The 24868-nt window shown below is 42.3% G+C and overlaps 1 protein-coding gene across 6 annotated transcripts in view; it reads left to right on the top strand.

Moving 5' to 3' along the window:
* Positions 1-24868, top strand: part of LOC117242812 (LIM/homeobox protein Lhx3-like) — a 58255-nt gene that overhangs the window by 29034 nt on the left and 4353 nt on the right. For 3 of the 6 annotated variants that reach the window (XR_004495337.1, XM_033509764.1, XM_033509762.1), the window contains 4 exons: positions 18620-18794; positions 21717-21928; positions 22078-22270; positions 23896-24062. Coding sequence is in view for 5 of the 6 variants with exons in the window: in XM_033509764.1 (XP_033365655.1) it covers positions 18620-18794; positions 21717-21928; positions 22078-22270; positions 23896-24062 (747 nt within the window). In the remaining variant the exon portion in view is untranslated. Of the gene's footprint in view, positions 1-17292; positions 17601-18619; positions 18795-21716; positions 21929-22077; positions 22271-23895; positions 24063-24868 lie in introns of those variants that run through there. The other 3 variants (XM_033509766.1, XM_033509765.1, XM_033509763.1) reach the window with 3 other exon arrangements.

The following is a 24868-nucleotide window of genomic DNA, read 5'->3' as shown; positions in this document are numbered from 1 at the left end:
CTTTGCGACAAATAACGAAAACGCAGCTAATGTCAACGCTCGTAAACCGAGAACGTATCCTCGGAATGCACAGCCAAGGCGATCCATCCGGTAGTACGTAGATGGGCCAAGTCCCGTGCCTCTCTGATTTCCCGGGGGATTTGCCGCCGTTTCGTTTCCAGAGTTCTACACCCTCGAACGGAGCGGAGCCTCTTCCCATACGTACTCTCTCTCCCATGGAAACCGTGAAACTCGCTGTTGCACAACCCTGATGATTACCGTGGCATGCGATTGCGCTACGCCGCGTAACTTTGTCGTAGAAAAATCTCGCTCCTGCTATTCCGTGCACTAACCTTGTGGAAAACTGGAAATCTTCTGGAAAATTACGATCCCAACTTGTAGGATTGCTGCGTTTCGTTCTGCGTACTGATCAACGTCCGCTAAATTTTAGTTGTTAATTATCGATTAAATACTAGTATTATATCGTTTATCTTTTTAACAATAATAATATTTATCGTAATTCCAACGCCCAGTGGGACATAGAATGGGTTTGGTTTGCAAACATCACGATCATACCACGCTCTGTAAAGTTTTTTAATATCGTCGCGATAACAAATTCTTTGTGGGGGGAATTATTTCCTCATCGATCGGTTATTTTAAATTATCGACGAACCTCTCTCTGTTCAGTTGCAGCCTTTCCAAACTTCCGTACAATTCCTCGATACGTTCTATCCACGATGTCCTGCCAAGCACTCTGTCTTTGCCATAGAATCCTTCAACGTTGGTTAACTTGCCCGATCTTCGAACGCGCCGTAGCTCCTGCTGCTTAAAGCTAAACGAAAATCCAGGTCGAGCGTAGCTTAGCGTATCGATCTTCGATAATTCGCACAGTTCGCACGGGCGGTGTTTAATCCATTTACAAGAGTTGTTATCCTTCTGTCATCCGATAATCCACGTTCGATGGATCGACACACGTTCGGCCAGCGAACTCGAGACTGCCTAACTTTTTCTCACAGAGGGACCGGAATCCTGGAATCTTCTTTGGAAATTTTTCACCGACGTGGCCGCGCGATTTTCGAACCTCGGAACGCAATTTTATCGAAGATCCATCGTCGCTGCAGTTTTTCTATCCCCGCTGGAAATTGTCAGAACAGTCGTCGCGTTAGCTGGAAATTCCGACAAAATTAAGTACGCGATACGCGTACGATACAAGTACATGGAATGGAAAGTATGCGGGTGTATGAGAACGACTCTTAAGGGTCGAACGCGTCAATCTGAACGCCGAAACCGTCCTTGTCTAAACCTATAAATCGTACAAAGTATACCATCAGAGTGGTCTCGCAGCGCGGAGCTGCATCGTGTCCACGATCGATGGAATTAAAAATTCTCATGGTATCCCGCTACGGAGCATCGATATTTTTTTCGATCTTCACCGTGAGAAGGCAAATCGCCAAAACTCCCTACGGTGCCCATGGGTGCCATCGTATAACGTGTCAAGTGTGCAATAAGAACAGCCATGAACAACGACCGTGAACACAATAGCAGGTCGTAACACTTGCACGCTGCCCCATAAGTGGATCCACGTATTCTCTCTGTCTCTTTCTCTCGTCTTCTATTCCCAAGCTAGTATATCTCCCTCTCTCCAACGATATTTCTCCGTGAGACTGTCGTTCGTTGTCGACTTCTAGCACGGTAAGCCCTACGGGCGCCTCCTGCAATATGCTAGCGAGTACATCGGATACTCTTGGGTTTGGTGTTTGCAGTGCCGTTCCCATAACTCCCCCGTGAATTCGCTCGGCTTGTTACATCTCCAGGGACACCCTGGTGATATAATGTGAGAATCGAGGACGGAGGCTTGGTCGAAACCAACGGAAACCGGCTCCGGTGAAGATTAGTCTTCGAAAGGACGCTTTAGAGATGGTCTGATAAAAGGAAGCCAGGATATTGGAAAACGGCCAACGTTGGAAATTTCTATTTACGATTAAACAGTGTAGTCGATAACGAAGGCAACGAAGAGGTAGAAATTGTTACGTAGATCGTTCGCTTAGACAGCAGAGACGTAACTTTCTGTTAATCTTTTCCGATCTCTCGTAAGTTACGACTGCAGGAAGAATAGATGCGCATACATATTCGTATGTTCGTCTATTTTAAATTGCACGTTACTTAATTATCGCTGTGTTATTAAAGCTATAAAAGCTGTATTAACATCGAGCTGTACATTTCAGGAGATAACAAAACTTTGATATCGGAAAGTGAATTGTTAATTACACGATTATCTATGGAAATATAATAGTATGCAAGCATCTCTTGAATCTGATATAGTTAGTACAGCGAATGTAGTTGATCGGTGGTTGTACGGTGGTGCAAATTAAAAATTGGAGTGTTTATATACCCTTTCTGAATGAACAGTACGAGCAGCTGAAACTTCAACTACTTTGATAGTTGTTTCCAAGCAGCTGCTTTCTAGCTAGTCATTGATGTTTCATCGGTTCCGAGCAAATTACAACTTCCGTGCAAGATCACCAATTTAAATAAACGTCAATGTACCTTCTATCGGTTTGGAAAACCGTCAAAGAAAACGTCTAGAAACATTTCGAAAGAAATATTGTGAACGTTATGTATTACTGTATAACGCGATAAGCAACGATTATGATATCGTTCCAATGATCTTCTTGCGGTCGGCGGTACTTTTAAAAACAATACCAAACTAACACGATTCGAATCAACGATTGATCGACGACTAATCTTCTTATGGAATAGTCAAACTGAAATTACCAAGAAAAGAAACACAGCAATGGCATATTTTACTATTTTACTATTACAAAATATATTTATCATTTATATAAACATCACTGTTCGCATTAACGTCGCGAGTCTTTCTATCCATTGAATTGGTAGTTAAGAAATCCAAAAACAAGCGATTTGTCAAACAACGCGATAATTACGCGAGCCGAGTCAATCGCAAATGTCAGTTTTATCGTTAAATATTGGCGTTTAAAAGTGAATTTGTGTTACAAGCTGAATTTTTATTACGAAGCTAAACAAACGTCCGGATATTATTGAGCGATAGTATGACTATTTCGTTTCTAACGCGAATTTAAGCAATCGTGAATTGGCTGTATTTAATGAAACTTGGCACGTGTCGATAGACAGATGGCGAAGCCTTTCACTGTTCTCCCTTTCCTTACAATTAGTATCCTTCGTGCTTCCCGTCAGAAGTATTATAGTTGAACGACGCGACGCCACGCAACGTTCCGAATGATTCCACGAGTCAATGAATTGCGCAAGTATCCTGTTACTTCGTTCGACACCGTTGGCTTCCAGGATCTCGTACTACTGTACATAGCGTATCGGTTACACTTCCCTTAACCCTTTCACCGCGAAAAGTCAATGGTTCGTTATCGAGTTCTAACGTGTTTAAGGGAGAAGACGCGTTAAAGAGTGGAAATATCATACGAAAGTCGTATAACAATCGAATACCGATACTTTTTGGACAAGAAGATATTTTTCTATTTTTATATAACCCGATAAATATTTCCTCGTTATGGTTATATCACATAACAGGAACGATGGGAATAATAGGAACGATATTAATTATACGACACCGCTTATCGGCAACTATCGATCTTGATAATTGATATAATAATAACTACAATATACAAACAACTAAGCAATCGTTTTAATGGAAAATGATGAATGGCAATTTCGTTGATTGATACCTGTGTGTCAATAGCAAGGAGCAAAATGATTATACAGTCGTAAAAATGGTTGAAATTTCCGCGAATAATTCGGAATATCGAAATAAAAACTACTTGCGACGATGTAAACAGTCCGTTCGCGTTATTAGATTCAAAGGCGCAATCTTTCGAAAAGTAATAAAGTTAGAAAATTTTGTAACTACGTATATAACTATATATATACGCATATTGGATCGAACGAAACAATTTAACACGCGTCGAAGAATTTAAAGATAGCTATTTAAAGATAGCATTTAATACCGACGACCATGAAATCTCTTAAAAAAAAAAAAATCTGAGAAAAAGTCCAACTCTTACACGTGACGCCTGAAGTAGCGTAACTTTGTACCGAGAAGTTCTTCCTACAACAATAAATAAAGCAAACATTTAGGTGATCCCATTCAGCTAAGCCACCCTGTACGTATATTGTTATATAGTAAATAAACAAAATAAAAATCTAAAGAACAAAGGTGTAATATTTTTCGTTGTCCAACGGATCACGTACCTGAAAAACGTATCACGAGTCTATAAATTTACATATAAATTCTTACGATTAAGGTGTCAATTACAAATAAGCTGACAATATATAAATCAATGGTTTTAATGCTAAACTTACTTATAAAAAGCCGAAAACGTGACCTATCGTATTTCCCGCGAATGATTTTTAAATACAAAAACGGTCAACAACTCAAATTACCGGTTTGTTGTTCTTTCGATGATCGCGTCAGCGTGGCGAAAGAATTTGATCGAAAACGCGTTCCACAGGGGTGCTTTCGACGCAACCACCCCCCTAATACGCGACGTCAAAGAAACAGCCCAGAATAGGTTTTCATTAGAAGCCCTCCTATTAAAAATCGTAACGCGAGCGAGTAAAAGAAAATATAGAACAACGGCAGCTGTGCTCGCTGAAGCAAACGAAAAAAATATTAATAACGTGGTCTCTGCGTCGTCCACCTAGCGGCCCTTTGATTTCCGGCGATTCGACCTTTCCCGGAAATAATATCTGTGTTTAAAAACCCGTAACGTTGCGCTTTGTATGAAAATCACGGTACCGGATTGTTCGTCGATCTCGGGAAGAAAAATGGAAGCAGCCTGGCGTCAAAGACATCTGTATTTCCTTTCCGGTTCCGTTATTGCGTGACTATATCTAATTACAAAACTGTAGATGATGTAACAAAAATTCTACTTCAAATTGCAAATTGATATTTTCTTACTAACGTTAGACGTTACGAATTGCCTAACGAGGAGGGATACCCAGTGAGAAATTATTTATTTATTAATTGTTTCTCCAAGTAATAAAACCGTTTACCGCGTTTATTACAATATGTCGATCAGCGCGGTTTATCGGTATCGCAAAAGTGGAAACAATCGTGGAGAATCAATTTAGAGCTCGTCTCTTCTAAACAAGCGTGTAACGAGAAGCCAGTTTTACCCAGTCGACCGATAGTAGATTAAAATCGTCTTCCCTCCTCGGCCAGAGACGTATATAGTCCCCTTAACACCCCTATCCCGGTAGTTTTGCTTTAGTTCGCTTGACCCTACTTGTCCCATCAAGGTCTGCCGGCACACGTCCCTCCCTACGAGACGCTTCTGTGTCTCTCTTCTATTTCTCGTCGAATTTTTATTCCCCGTCCCTGTTTATCGTCTTTTGTTCCTTTGTTCCGCATTCCCGTTTGCTTTCGCGGCTGTAAACTTTCTCGCGTTTAGCTTCGTCGTTGCTCGTCGCTGCGTACCTTTTGCGTTGCCCGTTTTGTCTCTGAATTTCTTCCAGTATTCGTCCTTTCTCCTTTAGACTCGTCTTCTGCTCGTTAAAAACACATCGCGATTTCGCATCGTCGTACGTAAATCGCGAAATTACGTCGCGTTGTATTTTCCACAATTTTTCCTATACGAGTATACGCTACGTTTTGCGTCGTTTTTAATCGAATTTGCTTTTTCCAAGGAAACTGTTCCAAGACCTTTTACGTTAATTGTTTGCGCACTGCATAAAGCGAGATATGGCAACTGGCAAAGTACCTGCGACGATAGGTACACGTGACCGCGCATCTTTCTCGGTTCTGCGGATCACAGGGAGTGGACAGAGATCCAGTCGTCGATCTAGAAACGAGGTGACGCGTATGCACGAGAGCTTTCCGTGTCGGTTGGAAAGAGGCAACCCTTATTCGGTCCCCTCGCGCGTGCGGTTAATACGGAAGAATGCGAAAGCGACCCGACTGTGACAGGGAGCGGTGCGAAGAGTCCACGCAATTTCCTTAATGTACTCGCTAAATGTTCTAACCCCCCTGATACATGTACCAGCCGGCGCGGAGCGGCGTTACGTGGCTACATACTGTATCCTATATGACGTGTGTGCGTGTAACGCGAACACCCTTCGAGACAAGGGTGTGCGGTCACACGTGGAACGCTCGAGGCAAGTAGGCTAAGAGGGCACGAGTGGGTGACGTGATAGAAACGATTATCGATTACGGAGAATACGCGACAGCTATCGCGAGGATTACGACCTTGGTCATCCGTTTCCAATACGTTTCCAGCGAAGATATCCTGCTTTGGCGAGAAATTTTAACGCGAATGTTGCGTTGATGCGCGAGTGTAGCAGGTACGACAGAGGAAATACAGCGAACTGTAGATGATATTGAGGTATAGCATTGGACTGCGTAAATGGAAGAGCGAGGAAAAGCGACGGTACAAGCGTTATCTTTTAAACCTTAGCGTCAAGTTTAAGTTTGCCACGTGTGTAAATATGAAAATGGATCGTTGATGCATCGATCTGGCGTATCTTGTACGTGTCTAGATAGTTGATATAATTGCTTCGACGTTATTGAAAATACAAAACGTACGTACTCGAAAGATTCCTTTGTAATTCTGCTTATTTCCTCAAAACTGTAAGTATATTTTTAGAAACAAATATAACAAACGTATATATTATTATTTGGTAAGCAACGACAAACGACAAAATATAAATATCATAAACTGTAAAGTAACGAGTAACAGCGAAATGAATTAACTTGATCGAATACACATATGAGAAAACATTTACGAATTTGCTACATTTTCTTCGCACGTTTATTCATACGCGTAAATAATTTTTACGCGTTCACCTCGATATTCCTTTACGTTTATCGTCAAAGCGACGAACATTAATCACGTGCAGTTACATTTTGATCGGTGACTGTTCCGTCATGGGTCATTCTCGACCGAGGCAGATTCTAGGATAGAAAGAATACTCGGATAAAATGGTTAATGGGGTAGCTAATGTCCCCATATGCCTAAGCCAACGCGTAGATATGCAGGACACGCAATGGGCGGTGCGCATAAATAATTTAAGCATAGGACCATCATCCATCCTCGTGGAGAAGCCCATTTGGCACACTTACTTGCGTGGCGCCTGTTTCACCCATGCGTAGCTATCTACATTCTGCGTTCGTGCGATAATTTAACGAACGATCTTCTTTGATCGCTGTGTAATCCGTCGTTTCTAACGACAAGCCACGTTCGCCGAAATTGGAAGATCGTCAACCTTGTTTACGCGAGACTTTACGCGTATATCGGATTATAATTCAAATATAGATAAACGGAATTAAATATTAAAGAAACAAATACATCGTAGGTTCAAAATCGAACCTGTATCGTATGGAAAATTTATAACTTTACGCTGTAGAATAAATTTTATAACGTAATTTGCAACTTAACCCCTTGACCTACGATTACGGGCACAGCCCGTGGTAGATGATCGGACCAAACGTAAATATTACGGGCACAGCCCGTAGTACGATGATCAGGCCAAATATAATATACAGGGTGGTTGGTAACTGGTGGTACAAGCGAAAAAAGAAGTCGAAAATATAGAATAAAAATTTCTTTTTATTTTTTTTTTTTTTTAATTTTTCCATCGAGAAAACGATCTACAGTGAGATCCGTTATAACGAGACGCGGTAAAGTGCACGCGTACCGAGCGAAAATTCAAAGTCGATTTTCTCGAAAACAAAGCCCCGAACGAAAAATTTTTATTCTATATTTTCGACTTCCTTTTTCGCGTAGGATCACCCCCTTTCCGCTTGTACCACCAGTTACCAATTACTCTGTTTAATATAATACATAATAGCTTGTTTACGTTTTCGGCCCAAAATTCTTACACGTAAATCGTTAATAAGTTAAGGGGTTAACTTTAAACGAGTGCACCGATACGATTTTATTACCAACGAGCGACAGACTGGATGTTTGTTCGCCATTGAAGTTCACGCTTGCTTTTTAATTACATCGATTTTGTATCATTTCTTTCCAATAATTCGTCAAAGTCTAACAACGAGATCGTTCGTACGAAAAATCGCCATATATGTAATACTTGCGTGGAGACCGAATCAATATCATTTGTCAATCTCGTAATCACCGATAAAGCCTGTTAAAGTGACTCGCGTTTTTCTCCAGAGGTTCACCCCACGTAAAGAAGGGAAGAAAAGGACCGTGGGCTTTTTATCGAGGGTTCTCCGAGGCACGATGAACCATTCGCATATTAGCCGGCCCCGCGGACACATTGTGCACATTTTATACGTGTTTGCACAATTCCCGATGATTTTTCGTCATGCGGACCAACTGTTTGCCAGGGCCAGCATCGGCCAGAAGGGTAGGAAACGAATTCGACGGCTCGGTTGCCGTTTTATCGGTCGGAAGATATTGGATTTATTAATGTCGTTGGTTAGGCACGTTGGATTTATTTTATTGCCAGCCACGATCGCTCCCTCTCTCTGTCGATACTTATCTCAACGATGCTTGATCTGCGCCACGATTTTTCCCTATTCTCCTTTTCTATCCTGTACGAACATACAAGTGTATAGGTATGTTTGTTTACAAATTGCACGGCACAACACGTGGAATGGAAATTCGTAGAACATCTCCCGTAAGAGTTAGTTTCGACCGATTCTCGCCACTTTGCTTAATCGCGTTCTCCTCCTTGAAACAGTAAATTATCGCTTTTCCGTACGTATATCGGTTTCGTCCAAAAAAGAACTTACAGCGAAGGGAAATAGAATTAAGAAATCCTGAACTCGCTTAGTTAAATTACGCGCGTACATGGAACGAACAAACATCCAGATAATTCAGATTATTTACAGAAAATTATAATTGTTAATTGAAAGCAATATTTCATCTAATAAGCGTCGCTAAAGCTGTAAAATCATGCTGGAGAAATATAGCAACGGGAACAATTACGGTAATTACACAGCTTAATTACGAAATTAACCGAGTAGGGTGGAGTTGAAACGAGCCACGTCATTCCCTCAAAGTATAGCACACGATTGTTTATACCAACTGCATTTGTCGTTGGTTATTAAATAACACCTTGAGAAATAATCAAATAATAAGTCAAATAATATAGGCCATTCAGCCAGTGAACTCTACCCGATAACACAGAAAACGTCGCTTCTTTTATTTAGACGTTCCATCTGACGTCCACTTGGCATCTTGGCACGGTCCGGACAAATCGTAATAAATATAAATAAATTGTCGGATTAACGTTTGAAAACGTAGCGAAAAATCAGGTTCGCGTTTAAGAGGCTAAAGCTGCAAATAATCCAACAATCGGAACGAATAAAACAAAGCAATCCTTTTGCACGCGAATTTTCCACCGTGCTCTCTGCACACGCTGTATTACCCCTGCGATTACTAAGCACCCTGTGTCCCGGTTCGATCCGCGGCAAAGTCATAAGTCCGTGGTGCACGCGGTATGGTCGTCGATCTCCGGGGATCGCGTTACTTTTGATTATCCCTCTGGCTGGGAGAAAGGGAAAACGGACTTGAAAGGTTCAGAGAGAACGAGCACGGACCGGTGCACGCAAATGCGCGGGCGTATGTCGTTTAAGCCCATTTAACCGTACAAACGTTTGAGAGATCTCGGCCGGTGCCGAGGAGACAATGAGAGGGAGCTGTCGTCGGCCTTTGTGAGCGGCTTTTCATAGGAGGGGCCAGGGTTGTGCACGAGGATTGCACGGAGCCGAATTCGAAATGACGAGGTAGCTGGAGGGGTTGGTCGGTGAGTCGAGGTCGCGGGTAGAAGCGACGAAGAAGGGGTTGTGTCGGCGAAACGGTGGTTACACCGCCGCGACGGCACACCCACGCAGGCGCCCCTTCACCCAACCCTCTCTTTCTCTCCCCCTTTCGCTTCCCTCGCGTTCTCTTCGTCCTTCCCTTTCCATCTCTTTCATCCTCGTCTCGTCCCTTCGCTTGTTTACCGCCGCGTCGACACGGTACCGATAACTACGCGCTACATCCTTGCTCTTCTCTCTCCGTTTCCGCATAAGCCTTTTCCATCCTCTTTCGACCGGCTGATTCTCTTTTGTCCCCGCTTTTTCCAGTCGTCTGCTACTCCGGTATACTCGTATTCTCTTTTCGTATCCGCGCTCTCTCGTCTCAGCCCGATTTTTCCCGTTCTTCTCTGTCCCAGCCGACGCTTCTGCACGTCCGTGACACAATGGCACATCTGGTGTTAACTTCTGCTTTTTGGTCGCGGCGCTTGTCGAGAGAAATCGTCTCGCTTGTCCTCGTCCCGCCCGGATCGCGAACATCTCCGCCGATCCTACGCTCGGTTTTTTCCTTTCCAAACGAAACTCTTCCTCCTCTTTCCTTCTTGCAGTCGCGTTTGTTTCGTTCGTTCTGTTCGCTGTAGTTGCGTGAATACGACGGCCAATTTTTCCGCCACACCACGCCAAAAGTGGTTCAACCAAGAACCACGCGGTTTGTCATTATCTTTTCTCGGTGTTTGCGACTTAACCCGTTCCCGAACCAGGCTTTCAGCCTTTCTCGGGTGCCGAGACGAATAGCGCGACTTCGAAATGGCTGGATTTCGAAATAGAGTCTGTCAGCTTTTATTTAATCGTTCCTTTTCCACGGCGATAGCGGCCAGCGATACCAGTCTTTCAGCGACTTTTTCCTACGCGCAAACCTCTATGGGAGATCTAACGTCCGTACGTTTCGAAGCTAATACGCGATAACGAAACTAAGCTCTGTAATTCTCAGATCTTACGGGGCTACTTGTTTTTAGATACTCGGCAAGCTCTTTATTTTTATTAGATTGTCCGAAAAGCGTCTTTCTTTTACAAACCCGTCTTTTACGACGACGCGTCTTTGTACAAACACGAAACCTGATCCGTCGAACGTTGCGACCTTTATTTTGATAGAACAAAATGGATCATACGTAGTTCGATAAAATAATATAAAACGGAAAACGTGCATCCGTTATTTGCTTATAAAACGAAAGAAACTCCTCGGACGACCTGATAGATCTACCGCTTGATCTCTTAATTAGACGTCGGATTAAGAAGAGCCTCGCAAACTGACGGAAAGGCTCGCGATGTTAATACAAACAGCGATATTTAAACGATAAATACATACCTACACAGTTATAGTATCTACGGTATGCAATTATCGCCACGTTTCTTAATTATTTAGCGGCATTTTTATTCAATTTATCGCGTACATTTATATGTCGGAGTCAGGTTGGCATTTTGGGGCGTTCGATGAACCTTTACTTACTTTACCGTCGCGGATGTAGCTAATATTTATCGGTACAAATGGGGGCACTACGAGAGGCTATGAGTAATGGCGATAGGATGGTCGAGACGATGGTGACAACGAATTCAGGTTCGATGACGAATCCACGGTCCACGGGATGACCGGTATCAACGTAATACACGATTCGGGTAATTTTCTCGATAACTCAATGAGCAATTCGTCCAACGACTAACTAACAAACTAACTCACCCGTGATCCAAAAGAAGCTGCCCTTATATACTCCTGTCCCCGCTTCTCGGGTCAATCTTTGTTTTTAAGGAGAGCCATATAATCATTTCGTACCTCTGTCAGGTACACGTCTCTCCCTTGACCGTGGCTACGTCTAGTGACCCAGCTATGTCACCGTGAACCCGAACCCATCGTCATAAAATCAGATTGGAACATTAAAACTATTTCTTATTTGTATTACTTAAGTGCAGCTGTAGTAAAAATCTGGACTAGGGTATTGGGGTTTTTCCCAACATTCCGGACGGGAAATCCCGATGTTCTTTCATCTCCGACATATAATTATATTCTGACGATTACGTACCAAGCTTTGCTTCTAATTACTAATTCGTTATCGATTTAATACAATTTGGTGAAATTCACGTATCGTTACACCTGCTGCGAGTCGATCGAATCGTCGGAATATTTACGAATGGCAGGGTGAACGCGAATATTCTTTACGCTAATGTTTCGTGTATACGTTTTTAACGCCTAATTGGTATTCATACGCGATTCGGCGAGCGTTAAGGATCAATTGGACGAGGCGCGCGACCTCCGGTGCTATCGTTGAAGCGAGAAGCTCGTCCGCTGAAAAACCATATGCGTAAATGGGGCAAGGGAAGCGAACCGGCCGATATAAATTCAAACGTATTTGCGCGGTAAGGGTGGCGTAATTTATTACCCGTCGATGTAATGGAAACGCCCATAGAGAAGATCTGCTCCGCGCAAATTCGATTATATGCAGTTGTATCTCGCTTGCGATTCCTCTAGCCACGCGGGGAATACAGTTAAATTAAAAAACGCAGGAACCGCGCGAACCTGCATATTTCATCGACGTCGTCTTTTTGCCAGTTGAACCCGCGTCCATGGAATATTCTGTCGGCGGGGTTCCTCCGAAGAAATACGGCACACCATTAAACGTCATCGTTTCTCCTTCTGCTCTAGCTACTAGAGCAGCAGCAGAGCTACTGCCTGCTACGAACGCGATTCACGATTTTTAGATTTTTATCTACTTCGAATAGGTGTCCGAACAGGCGATATTTCTCGCCTCGTTGTTGCATTAAAAACGAAGCGCTCTATAACGAGATGAAATTGCACGTGGTAGTTCGGTTCAGCTGTTGATTAATATTAGGACACCTGCTCTTAGTTGCATTCGATCGACCCTAGCAAATTTTAATCTGTTTGGCATTTTACGTTGTTCAATTTGTACTTGATCTAAGAGAACGACAAATTATACGTTTTAAGACGATCTGAGATTCAAGAATGTAAAACCTTCGATTATGTCGAATACCGTGTCACTTATAAGTAGAACGCGATTCAAAACGGAAGAACTCGATACAAACCATGTGAAAATCTTCGGCAACTTTCAATTCCATTTTCCCCGGGAACCAACAAAAAAGGTTGTATCTCCGAAACCAATCGACAGTGCCCCGGCATCCTCGAAACATCCTACGATATATCTTCGAAATACCCGAATGCACTGGCGTTGGTGCCTCCGTTGGCCCAGATAAATAAAAATAAAAAAGAAAGAAGGGCAGAGAAAGAGGAAGAAAAGGTAACGCGGCAGCGTGCAGGCTAAAGCGAGAGAAAACAGTCATCGTCCCTTCGGGGGATGGAGATACCGGCAGCGCCGATAATCATTCGAATCCGACCCTCGTCTCCCGACCTTTCGCTAGTTTCTGCCAGCGACTCCGACCGATATTTACGAGATCTCTGCTCGCGAAGTAAGCGAAATGAAAAAGAGGAATATGGTCGTTCGTCGGGTCAAGCGTACACCGCTGCCGCGGGGGTGCGTTCGCAGACTGTTCGCAACCCCCTTTTCTCCCGTCCCACCTCTCGCCGGTCGTTAGTCTTGTCACGAGCCAACACGGGAGAAGACTCGCGGACGAACGAAATCTCTCCACCCTTGGATAGGCCGCGATAAACCCTCGTGTTGATGCTTTTTACGGTGACGGACGACTCCTGGAGGCGTGTCGACATGTGCAACGGTACCGACGAAGGGTGGGTTCGCGTGATCGAAGCCCGAGGAGGACGCCCACGGAAATCACGGGGTCGCGCAATCGCAGAGACACCCCCTTATAGCGGATCTTGGCGATGGAAACGCGCGGCCCGTGTCGGATGTATCGCCGCAGAATCGTATCGCTGTCGCGGTTCGTTCCAAAAGATTCCAAAAGTGACTGCGCTTTCCGACGAATTCGACAGGGGGTCTCGAGAGTTTCGATGATTTCTTGGGAGAGACGATCGAGTTTCGCATCGTTTTAAGGAGAAAAAATTATACGTTGACGGTAGCCCGCGAGCTTGGGATGGCTTTCTACCATCGCTGACTCGAGACAGTTGCAAAATTGTGCCGTGTAGACTTCGACGAGCAACGGTATTGGCTATGAAAACAGGATTGTAGGAAAAATCATCGACGCGTTTACGATCGATCGTAATCGGATTCCGCCTATCCGAGCGACCAAAGATGCAAAATTTTCCACCTGATATGGATGGGGCCCGGAGGCAACAGATGGTTCGATACTTTGCATGCACGTCATGCTCGTAAAATCATTTATGCGAACGCGACACCTTCTCTGGTCCAGAAACGAATAAAAATGTTCGATACGCGAACGATTTGCCAACCACATGGTACGGCTCGCCTTTTCAGCGGTAAATAACGCTTGTTAGTTACGCGCCATTGCATTTTCTGGCTGGTTTTCATTACCTATCGCAAAGAGTATCGAGTATTTTATTTTATAACGACGAATGCCTTTTTCGCTCTCTTCCCGCGTCATAATTTTCCTAATAAAATCCTACCTATAGTTTGGCGGAATAACAATATCCGCACGAGTCGAGCGTCTTTGTCGTTCGAGGGTTAAAACGCGTAGAGTAAAAAATGTCGCTACTTCGCTCGCTCGTCAAAAACTTTTATACGCTTGCAGAAACGCATCGATCAATTGCTTTCGACGACAGAATTGCCAGCCAATCTGTAGCCTCGTGCTTTCACCGAAATATTTTACCCCGTTGCCGACTGATCTTGTCGGTCGGCGCCGAGATTCCATGCTAGGTACGATTATCCTGTAAGTATCCGTAACTCTATTATTATCACGGTGCGAGCGACAAAAGAGCAGGATCTTTATCGCGTTCTAACAACGCTAGCCTTGAAAAACCCTACGAGACGAAAATTCGATATTCTAAGCTTCTTGCGCTGCCGATCGCGACATCGGTAACGTCGTTAACGAGCGCCAAGATGCCACGATAAGATTCGAACGGCACCGGGGAACGTCCTAACGTACGGGGCACAGGAATTTCCATACGAAAAGGCGACGGGAGCCAGTCTAGGTACAAGGGCAAACAGAAAGATATCAGCCATCTGACGCTACCGTGAAAGACAAAGACTCTTATCGAGAGTGTACCGTTTCATGGTGGTAGTCGCGTCTATACGTCTACTTATACACGTTCACGCCAGCCTGTACCCTCGTCGAGTTATTCGTTTCGGTGTAGATAGGCGCGCGCGACCACGAGCCAGCCAGCCAGCCAGCCAGCCAGCCAGCAACGAGAAAAAGAGTACGTATAGGTACACGACTGATCTCGACTAAGATTATAAAATGGCGACCCTCACCCCCCGGCTCGGCTGTTCTTAATTTCGCTCCAATCCTTTTGTCCCCTCCTACTCAGCCTGCTTTCTCCGTCGTTCCCTTCTCATCTCCTCCGCGCCCGTCTTCTTCTCCTTTTTTTCTCTGCTTCTTTTCGCTCGCTCGCTCGCTCGCCTACTCCACCTACTTCCTCCTTCGCCTTTCGCAAACGGCACAACTCCCGAGACGATGCCAAAGGAAGTCGCCGAACAGAGGACAACGAATTCTTTTACGCGACGATTCCAACGAATAGAAACCGTGGCCATCGTTGCGTTGTAACCGTGGAAATGGATTCGCGGATACGACGCCGGATGATCGTCGCGTATAATGCCACCGCATACTTGAACAGAGGGCTGGCTCTTTGTCGTTGCCTCTGCCGATTCGCTCGTGTCTCGACTGTCTTTGATGAATTTCAGTGTTGCACGTTGGCGAATACCGACCTTCCTCGTGTATTTAACCGCGCGGCATTGGATGATCCGTCTACGAACCAGCTTCGACCAACGAACAAGGAAGAAACCTACTCTTTGTCGTAGTAATCACGCGTCGTTCGACAGTCGCATAAGCTTCAGTCTGTTCTCGAGTCCGTATCGCTCCAACGATTCTTACCGATTCGGTACGTCTTCCTTTCGCGACTAACTCCAAACCACGCTACCCGTGTAATTCGTCGGAGAGCAAATCCTGTCGGTCTGTTCCGCGAGCGTCGTCGCTCGATACGAAGAGACGCGCTCCTCCTCCGTGTTCCTCGCCCGAAGCGATCTTCGAAAAGCGCGAAGTTCACACATGGTCGGGCAAAGATAGATCCCGTGCGGGTTTCCAGAAGCTTCGCTTCTGTCGTCCTGGCAGCGCATCATCGCGGTGTCAACGGCGCATCATCGGCACCCAAGCGAGTAGCAAGAAGTCGGAAGAGCGTCGCGTCGCTCCCTCGGAAGACGTTTCGCGGTACGACGATCGCCATATTGGAGGCGGTCGATCTTCTCGCCAATCGGCGACACAGCTTCAGAAGCGTGGGTGCGAGCCACACCCAATAGCTTTCTCCCATGCCCCACCATAAAACCACCACACCCACGAGTGTCACGTGCGCACGAGCAGCTGCAACATCGTTCGAACAGTCGTTCGCGTACTCTTACACCGATCGCGTCGATCGCTCCTTCGCTACACTCTGTATCGCGATCCTGTTTCATCGACGTTGCTCGCGTCGACGTTGCGAACGAATTTCCATTATTCTCGTTATCTCCGACAACGACGATGGTTCGATGGACTGATAGGCAGTGCGGATAATCTATCGCCGTTACCTCGTTCTTGTCACACCAACAACGTCGCATATCCGTGCCGATCCGAAGGAATGGCATGGCATGAAAATGGTCCGGCCGAACCGACGTTAAACGGTTCGATAAATTCGGACGCTCTTTCCAAGAATGTTTATCGCCAAGGACTGGGTAGAGAGTTTGGAACTGCTTGTTCTTCGGCGAAAGTGAAAGTGAATTAATCGGTGGACAGTCGACAAGGACGTGTGTCGCTCGAGATTCGACGAGATCATCGAGTTGGAATTAATTAATAAGTTGTTTAGAAACGAACGCTTGGCGCGGTGTTAAGTGGAACTTACGACTTTGATATTGCTCGCTATCTACCCTTTGCTTCGATCGGAAACGAACGAATACGAGTAGATATTTGAACGAAATTAGGAGAAACGGAAGATAAAAATGCGAAGAGAAGGAAGAAATGAATAAGCAAAAGCACACGGCGTAAAGGAAGGAGGAATATAAATAGACATAAGGAAGAATAGTAAAGGATGATCGCGAGACAGGTGTCCTATTTAGGTGCTAGTAACGTAAATGCGAATGAAATAAATAAATGTCTGGGTAAAACCAGGTAACGTAAGAAAGAAAAGAATATAGACGATAAAAGCTTGCGAACGATCACAGGACAAGCGTCGAGTAAAACTCATCGCGAAGCATCCTTGTCAAGGACGAAACTTGAAACCTAATTTCGCGCCTACCTGATCGACGTCGAACGAATGCAAGAGAATATTAAATCTAATGAAAATACAATTTCATAAACCAAAGGAACGAATCCTAACAAAACGGTATTTATCGTATCGTGGAGTAATTTATCGCGATATCTGAAATATCAGGGCTCGTTAAATATCGCAATCGACGATTGTCAAAATTCCATTAAAAAGAGAAAATAATCGTCGAAAGGTTTAAAACGACGAAGGAATAAGCTGCGTAAATTGGATCGAAAAACGCAATTATGACTATGATAAGTCTGGAAATGTTGGGCCGTGAGGCTTCGCCTCTGGAAGGGATGTATCGGCGCGCTCGTCAAGACGTCTTGACACCGCCACGCGATAGCCCGGAGTCACAAAACGTCCGGCGGAACGGTAGCAGCACCGGAAACGTCGCGAACGTCGCCAGCTTCGACGGCGCTTCTCACCACGAGATGCACCCTTTGGATCAACCGGCCGTGGAACTCGATTTGCCGGCCAATCTTCCTGAAATCCTCTATTGTAAGTGGGGAACGTACGGTTTTTAATCGATCGAATTCCGTTTCGATGACTCGCGTACCCAGATAAAAGTTTATGTATTTGCGCGTGATATTGTAACCATCAAGCGTCGAAGACGATGCGACCAACAAGCGTATGGAGATGCGAAGAATTCGGATATTCGGATATACTTGCGATGGTTTCATACGTGAACTAAAGCAGAGAACCGAGCAATTTGAAATCGTGAAATTAATCGAGAAATAAGATTCTTGTAGAAGAGAAAAATTAGCACGTAGTTGAATTTGGAAAGATTCGCCGAATCTGGAACCGAATCATCGATCGTTGTGTTACACGAACCGAGATCGAACGATAGAAATTACGTGCATAATTGCGATTCAAAAGTTGCGAAGATTTCATTTGCGTAATACAGAGTTGATTTTAAGATTATGATACGGTTATTACGTATAAGTCACAAAGTCCTGCATCGTATGACTACAACAGCTCGTTCTTAAAATCATCGTAACAACGATCGTCACGGTATCATCCTAGCGTTGAAGAAGACCATTGTCCATACAGAAAAACGATATAGATATCGTATGCGTAATTTGTATTATAATTAAGTTAAATCGTAAATAAAGATACGGTTAAGTTAGCGATAACTTAACTTAAAGCTAAAGTATATAGTCAGTGGTACATTATTATTTACGAAAATTTATGTTATATTGTAAGGTGCTGTTGCAATTATGATATTTCGATAATCCGTGTCTTCTTCTTCCCAATATCGCTCTCGTAATATAGTTTGACTAAATCTGAAACTTTGGGCTTCTATCTTCTTTCGACTTTAATTTATTACGATTTCGATTGCGAAGCTAATAAATAATCGCAATCTATTTAAGGATCTTATAGTTGAGATCGTATTATAGAACGTATAGTTAAAGTTACAGATTCCAACCTGTATCTACAAGTTTCAGCTGCTCGCGTTTCCGACAGATACTTTTAACGACATCTTTAACTATTAAACGATCTTCTGTCGAATGTTACAGCTTCGATACCAAAATGCGGAGGCTGTCAGGAAGCGATTTTGGACAAATACGTTCTGAGAGTTCTGGAAAGGTGTTGGCATGCAAGGTGCCTCACGTGCCGGGATTGTGGCGCAAGATTGACTGATAAATGTTTCGCAAGAAACGGCCATGTCTTTTGCAAGGACGACTTCTTCAAGTAAGTACCAACAATTATTTTTATCACGCTCTACCTTCTCGCTCGCACTTTTCTATCAACGGAATTTATATTCGAAAGATCGTCAATTTCGAAATTGTCCAGACTTCTCGTATTTCTATTAGAGCACGCGATCGAAAATTATTTTATACGTTTGCGATCAAACTCGGGATATAATTTATAATCGGTGTCTCATTCGTTGATAAAAATACACACAGATACTGATACTTGGATGAATTTTACGTCCAGTCTCCTATATAGATACGTATACGCGATATAAGAAAATGTTAAAAATGTGCGTGTCTGTAGTTTATAAGATGAAATTAACGTTATTTCAATGCATGGTATAATATACGTTGACCTACATATATTATGTCTGTTCTCGTTGTGACAAACGTTCGATTAATAAAATGTAAGCTACGTATATTTGTTGAACTAACAAGCGGTCATACATCACCAGCTAGCCGCTACCAGCCTGTTTATATGATATATTAACAATGCTGTTAATCTACCGACCTATTTACACGTTTACGACGATCCAAAGTATACATTGGTAAAACTAAGCTATAATAATACAAATTATTTGAAATATTTTTTTGTTCCATGTATTTCTTGCATAAAATTCACCAAAATAAAATAGCAAGATACGCGATACACCTGTATACATATATAGAAGCTAAAAGAATTTTTCCCTATTCTCCAAAAAGGAAACAGGGCGCTATACCTGTACACCTGTGTACGTATTCCACGTTATACTCACGACGAGACTCCCGTTTATTTAACATATTTTACTATTGCGTGTTATAAGCGTGTGAACCATCGGGCGATCTACGTACGGTAAATTATTACGTAATTGTATCGACGAGCTGTAGTGCGATATTTTTTTAAGATATTATCTAAACAGATAGCGAAAAGGTATAAAACGCTTATCGACTGTTACTTATCGCTTGCAAAAATTGCACCTGCGGAACCGAAAGTCCGCATTATTCTCGGTAGATAATGAAAAAAAGTGGACGTACCTGGTAGAAAAATGAGAGACAAGTTGGATCAAACGCGCATATATATCCAGCAACTGATATCGATTGTGCGAGAAAAGAGTGCCTTTTCTCATCTACCCACACCTTCGCGAGGACTAGACGCCATCTTTCTTCTCCTGCGAGCCAAATCGAAGGAACTTACCCTCTTTCCCCTTCGTCCTACCATTCTCCCTGGTATTCCACATTTCCTAGGGTTCAGGAATTTTCAGGAAAACTGGTAAACTCGCTGGTGCGTTCAAAGGCATTACGAGCAACGTTCGAGTTTGACGAAGCACTTATTCCTTGTATGTAACGTCGACTGCAAGCTTTGTGATTAATCTCGAACGTGTACATTGTTTTCTCCGAATGTATACAGGTGTGTTTACGTTAAGGGAGTAAATAAGAAAAGTAAATTTGAAAAAATTATAGAGCTCGTATTAAAAGGAAACAGAGTAGGAATCTCTGGAAATATCATTGAAAGTATTGTTAACTTAATTCTAAAATAATTTCTATTTAACTTTGCTCCGTTCTTTCAGTCACTTTTAACTTATTCGCGAATAATTACCGACACGTGCGATATCTCGTTCCGATTTTATGCCAAGGGGGATCATCGAGATCCTGTTCTTCCGATGAAATAAATTTTTGTTTGCTGAAATAAAAGTAAAATCGAAAGGTGGAAATTTTAAGATCTCCTACGATACTTTTATACACGTAATTTATCGATCAAATTGACAGATTTTGTCAAAATTGTCAAAAGTATCGTTCTGACAATAGGTACAAAGGTAAATAATCCATGGATTGCTTTGTCTCCTTTTTGCAGATGTAAAAAATACATGTAGCATGACATAAATAATCAATCGTGTTCAAACTACTCTAATTATGTTTCGTTATTTACTTGATATTGCGTGTAACATGGACAAATTCTATTGATAATTCTATTATTTGGAATAACTTTGCGTCTCTATAAACGCAGAAAAGCGTTTCATTAACAGCAAGATTGTTCTATCTTAAATATTAATACAGCAGCTGATACAGTAGTTTCGTTAATCAACTGCTTACGCGCATCGGGCTACTCGTTTAAATTACTTAGCTTAATGGCATGCAATGATAAAGGGAAAGGTCTAAACCGGACAGGTCAGACGATCATAGGGCCCTCGTGACATTTTATAATATCGGTATTTCAGTTTATATCTCGAACCTGAATGAACCTGTTGCTTATATATTTCAAATTCAGAATTATCCGCCTGCTCGATGTACTATCGAAGTTTCCCGATTTCCTCGCAAAACACCACGCAGATCTTTTCCTAATTATACGGTGCGGCAAAGAAACGAAAATCGAACATACTGATACTCGCGCGAACAATTTCAACACGATTATCTCACAATTTCACGCGATTATTCAACTTTGGAAATCCTTTCGAATATCGACCTCCCACGTATTAAAAACGCCGACTTTTCGATCTTGATTTTCATTTTGGAAACGAAACGCAACATACATCCACGCGCAGCGAAGCCAAAAGAGTAGGGATAATGGTTCAGCGCAAAAGTACCTTTTCGACTTTCCTAGGAAGAACGTTGTTATTACGCCAAGGGATGATATTTGTGCGTTGTTTGTCGTCGTTCTAAGCAACCCGTATATTTAGTCTCGTGTCATTTATTCGTGCAAACAGAGAAAACTGGAAATCAGATTCCGATTAATAGAACGTCAAGAAACAGTCGGGTACCTTTCTCGCTAATTCTGCCAGGTATGAAATCGTTCTTGACGGCGCTCTACATTCGTATTTTTATGAAATATCTTCAAACGGTTCTACTTAATATTTTCTGTTTTTCAAGGCGGTGCAACCTTGATCGAACGAGATGTTGCTGCAATTAATACGCGAACGTAATGTGAAAATGTTGTATGTTGTTGGTATGGCAGGCGTTTTGGGACGAAATGCGCGGGCTGCGGCCAAGGATTGGCACCGTCGCAAGTCGTGCGTAGGGCGCAAGAATTGATCTACCATCTAACTTGTTTCTCGTGCGCCCTTTGCTCTCGACAGTTGGACACTGGGGACGAGTTCTACCTCATGGAAGATAGAAAGCTCGTTTGTAAACCTGACTACGAGCAGGCGAAGGCAAAAGGTAACGTATATGTACGTTGTACTTGCTTCCATATATTTTTATTATTTTACAATCCAGTCTCTTCTTCTACGATCCTGAGATTGCGCGAAAAGAATCACTCTCAGACGTTTAAACGACTTATATCTATTATTGATTCCTTTGTATCATAGAATTGGCAGACGGAGGAAGTATAGACGGTGACCAACCAAACAAAAGGCCAAGGACCACGATCACAGCGAAACAGTTGGAAACTTTAAAATTAGCGTACAATACCAGTCCTAAGCCAGCGAGACACGTGCGAGAGCAACTTTCTCAGGATACAGGACTCGACATGCGCGTGGTTCAAGTTTGGTTCCAAAACAGGTACGTATGTACATCGATGTATTGAATAAAATTCAAGTTCAATTCGCGAATGATTAAGTATTCGTTCGAGAATCGACAATTTTCGATTCTGTGCAGCAGAATATTTCTCGCCGGTATAAAGAAACATGGGGTATCGTAGTAATTACGACACAAGCGGAAAGGGAGTGATTCTACGCGAAAAAGTAGAATAAAATTTGTTCATGGATGTAACGTATCGGTTTCGGGAAGATCAATTTTGAATATTCTCCTTGGGTGGTTAAAAGTTCGATGAATTAAAGACATAAAATACGTTAAAAAGGCTGCATAATAGATTTATCTGTGCATTAGTAAGGTAAATCTTAAAAACGACTTGCCTTATTATAGTCGACGGCTTATTTTGCACAAAGCCTGATAAGAAATCAACTAGTGATATTAATGCTATTTGCGAAGGACAGACATAATAGAATCGCCCGATCACGATATAGTTGAGTACACGAGTACGCGTTCCAGAAGAACGTGGAAGATCAATTTTTTCGAAAACAAAATCAAAAACAAAATCAGAATGTAGTTTTCTAATGTCGTGATATTTCTTTGAAAAGATACTTAAATAAAAATGAAACTTAAATTAAAAGAAAATAACGAGGGTAGAGGGACACATAAACTTTCGAGCAATGTTTTAATCTGTACGTAAATTATGAAAACGGTACTTATCCATGTAATAACTAAGTACGTGCATATCGTAGTTTGTAGCTATAATTGGAATATCGTATTAAGTTGATTTTTATCGCACTTTTAAAAACTGCCTACAACATAAGTGTTTGTAAGTTATTATTAAAATCGCTACTTGAAACTGAAGATTATAAATTATTCGAATAATCGAATTATTTATCAACTTTTCAAAAACAGCAACATTATTCATAATATATCTATGGCACACATGGATCGTCGGTTATCACACTAATCTAAGATTTTTCTTCCAATTCGACTTCTTGTTATCTCTATCGAGAACATCGTTGTGTACAACGTTGCACATAACTTAAGAAAAATTACTTTATCGATCCTATTCGCTCGTGTACCATAATCCTATGGCTTCGTGTTGAAAACGGGGAAAACTGTGACAATCTCGATACAAAGTATTATTATCGCAATTTATGTCATCAATGACCGGCGATAAAATACCGTAAAAATCTTAAAAATTAACACGTGTGGAATACTTTAACTCTGTAGAGTCACTCTCTTAAGGCTCTCTTCCGTGAAATTCAAGTGGGTTTTCCTGCGTCGTTTATTCGCTTAGTATATAAAAATGTTATCGCAGTATCACTTATTTTTGTTTTGTATACATATTAATAGATATTTGCCTTGCGATATCGAGTAAATCTCGTACTACGGATCATCGTTCAGATTCAACGAAGGTACAAGTATTATAATCTAATAGAATTTACTTTGAGCTTTATCTGTAATTCCAATCCTCCAAACCGAAATGTACTGTAATTAAAAAAATACGCCTGATTTACGTGTAATTTACACCGGATACGGTATTGTAATAGTTTACCTAAGTAGTTTCTAAAAAATCCTGAGCCAAGGTTACACGTAAAAGTTAAAGTTCAAGAACGTTCAAGATTCGTATTCCTTTTCTCTTTTTCCAGGAGAGCAAAAGAGAAGAGACTGAAGAAAGACGCGGGTAGAACAAGATGGTCTCAGTATTTTCGAAGTATGAAAGGAACGGGTGCAGGTGGACATTCACCTAGGCATGATAAGCTTCTTGATAAGGACGAGCTTAAGGTCGACTTAGACGCCACCTTTGGTCACCATGGTACGTAATTACGATTAGTCACGCTTAATATATCATTGTGTCCAATTTCCTTATCGCTCGTATTTAAACTTTCGCTTCGACTGCTTCTGAATCGATACTATAAATTTTATACCGGTTGTATTATTTGAGATACAGATAATACGATATAATAGAAAAATGACCTTTAGATACAGGCACACACACTGTAGATTAACGTTTGATTAAGGTTGAGGTAGATTATAGTATAGATCGATTATTGATAAATTTCAATTATTTAATTACGACTACATAATTTATCTTACTTATCGTTGTATATGAGCGTAAAAATGATAGTAGATGTTCGTGATTTCTGCACGAGATAAAATTCTTGGCAGTTTCGTAGTGCAAAATTGCGCTGCGTTATTAGAAACGGGTATTGAAAAGCGACCCATAACGGGTTATTTGTACTTCCAATATCACGAAATGTACGCAGCTTCCTCTCTGCGTGCACAAACGTTCCTTTCGATTCGCGAAACGAGAAAATGTTACAAGCAATGGTACGCTATCACCGAATACCCTCGTATGTGTATATTTCAAGAGATTTCGTTATTAAAAGTCGCTACTCTTTGTGCTAGAAATTTATAATAACAAAAATTGCAAAGGATAAAAAATAGGTTTCTGTATTAAGATGAAAGGAACCAGTGTTTACATAAATATTTTAAATAATTATGTCGCTAATTAGTACGCTTATGATTTTTTTCGCGAATAGATTTAGTCGACAAATTTATCAGTTTTTCAAGCGACGAAGAACAAGCGTAGCTAGAAAATATCGTTGACTTGTCAATTAT

The sequence above is a fragment of the Bombus vosnesenskii genome, unplaced genomic scaffold (assembly GCF_011952255.1).
Source record: "Bombus vosnesenskii isolate JDL3184/JDL3185 unplaced genomic scaffold, Bvos_JDL3184-5_v1.1 scf7180000016279, whole genome shotgun sequence".
In the NCBI taxonomy this organism is placed as follows: Eukaryota; Metazoa; Arthropoda; class Insecta; order Hymenoptera; family Apidae; genus Bombus; species Bombus vosnesenskii.
This window is presented reverse-complemented; position numbering and strand designations above follow the sequence as displayed.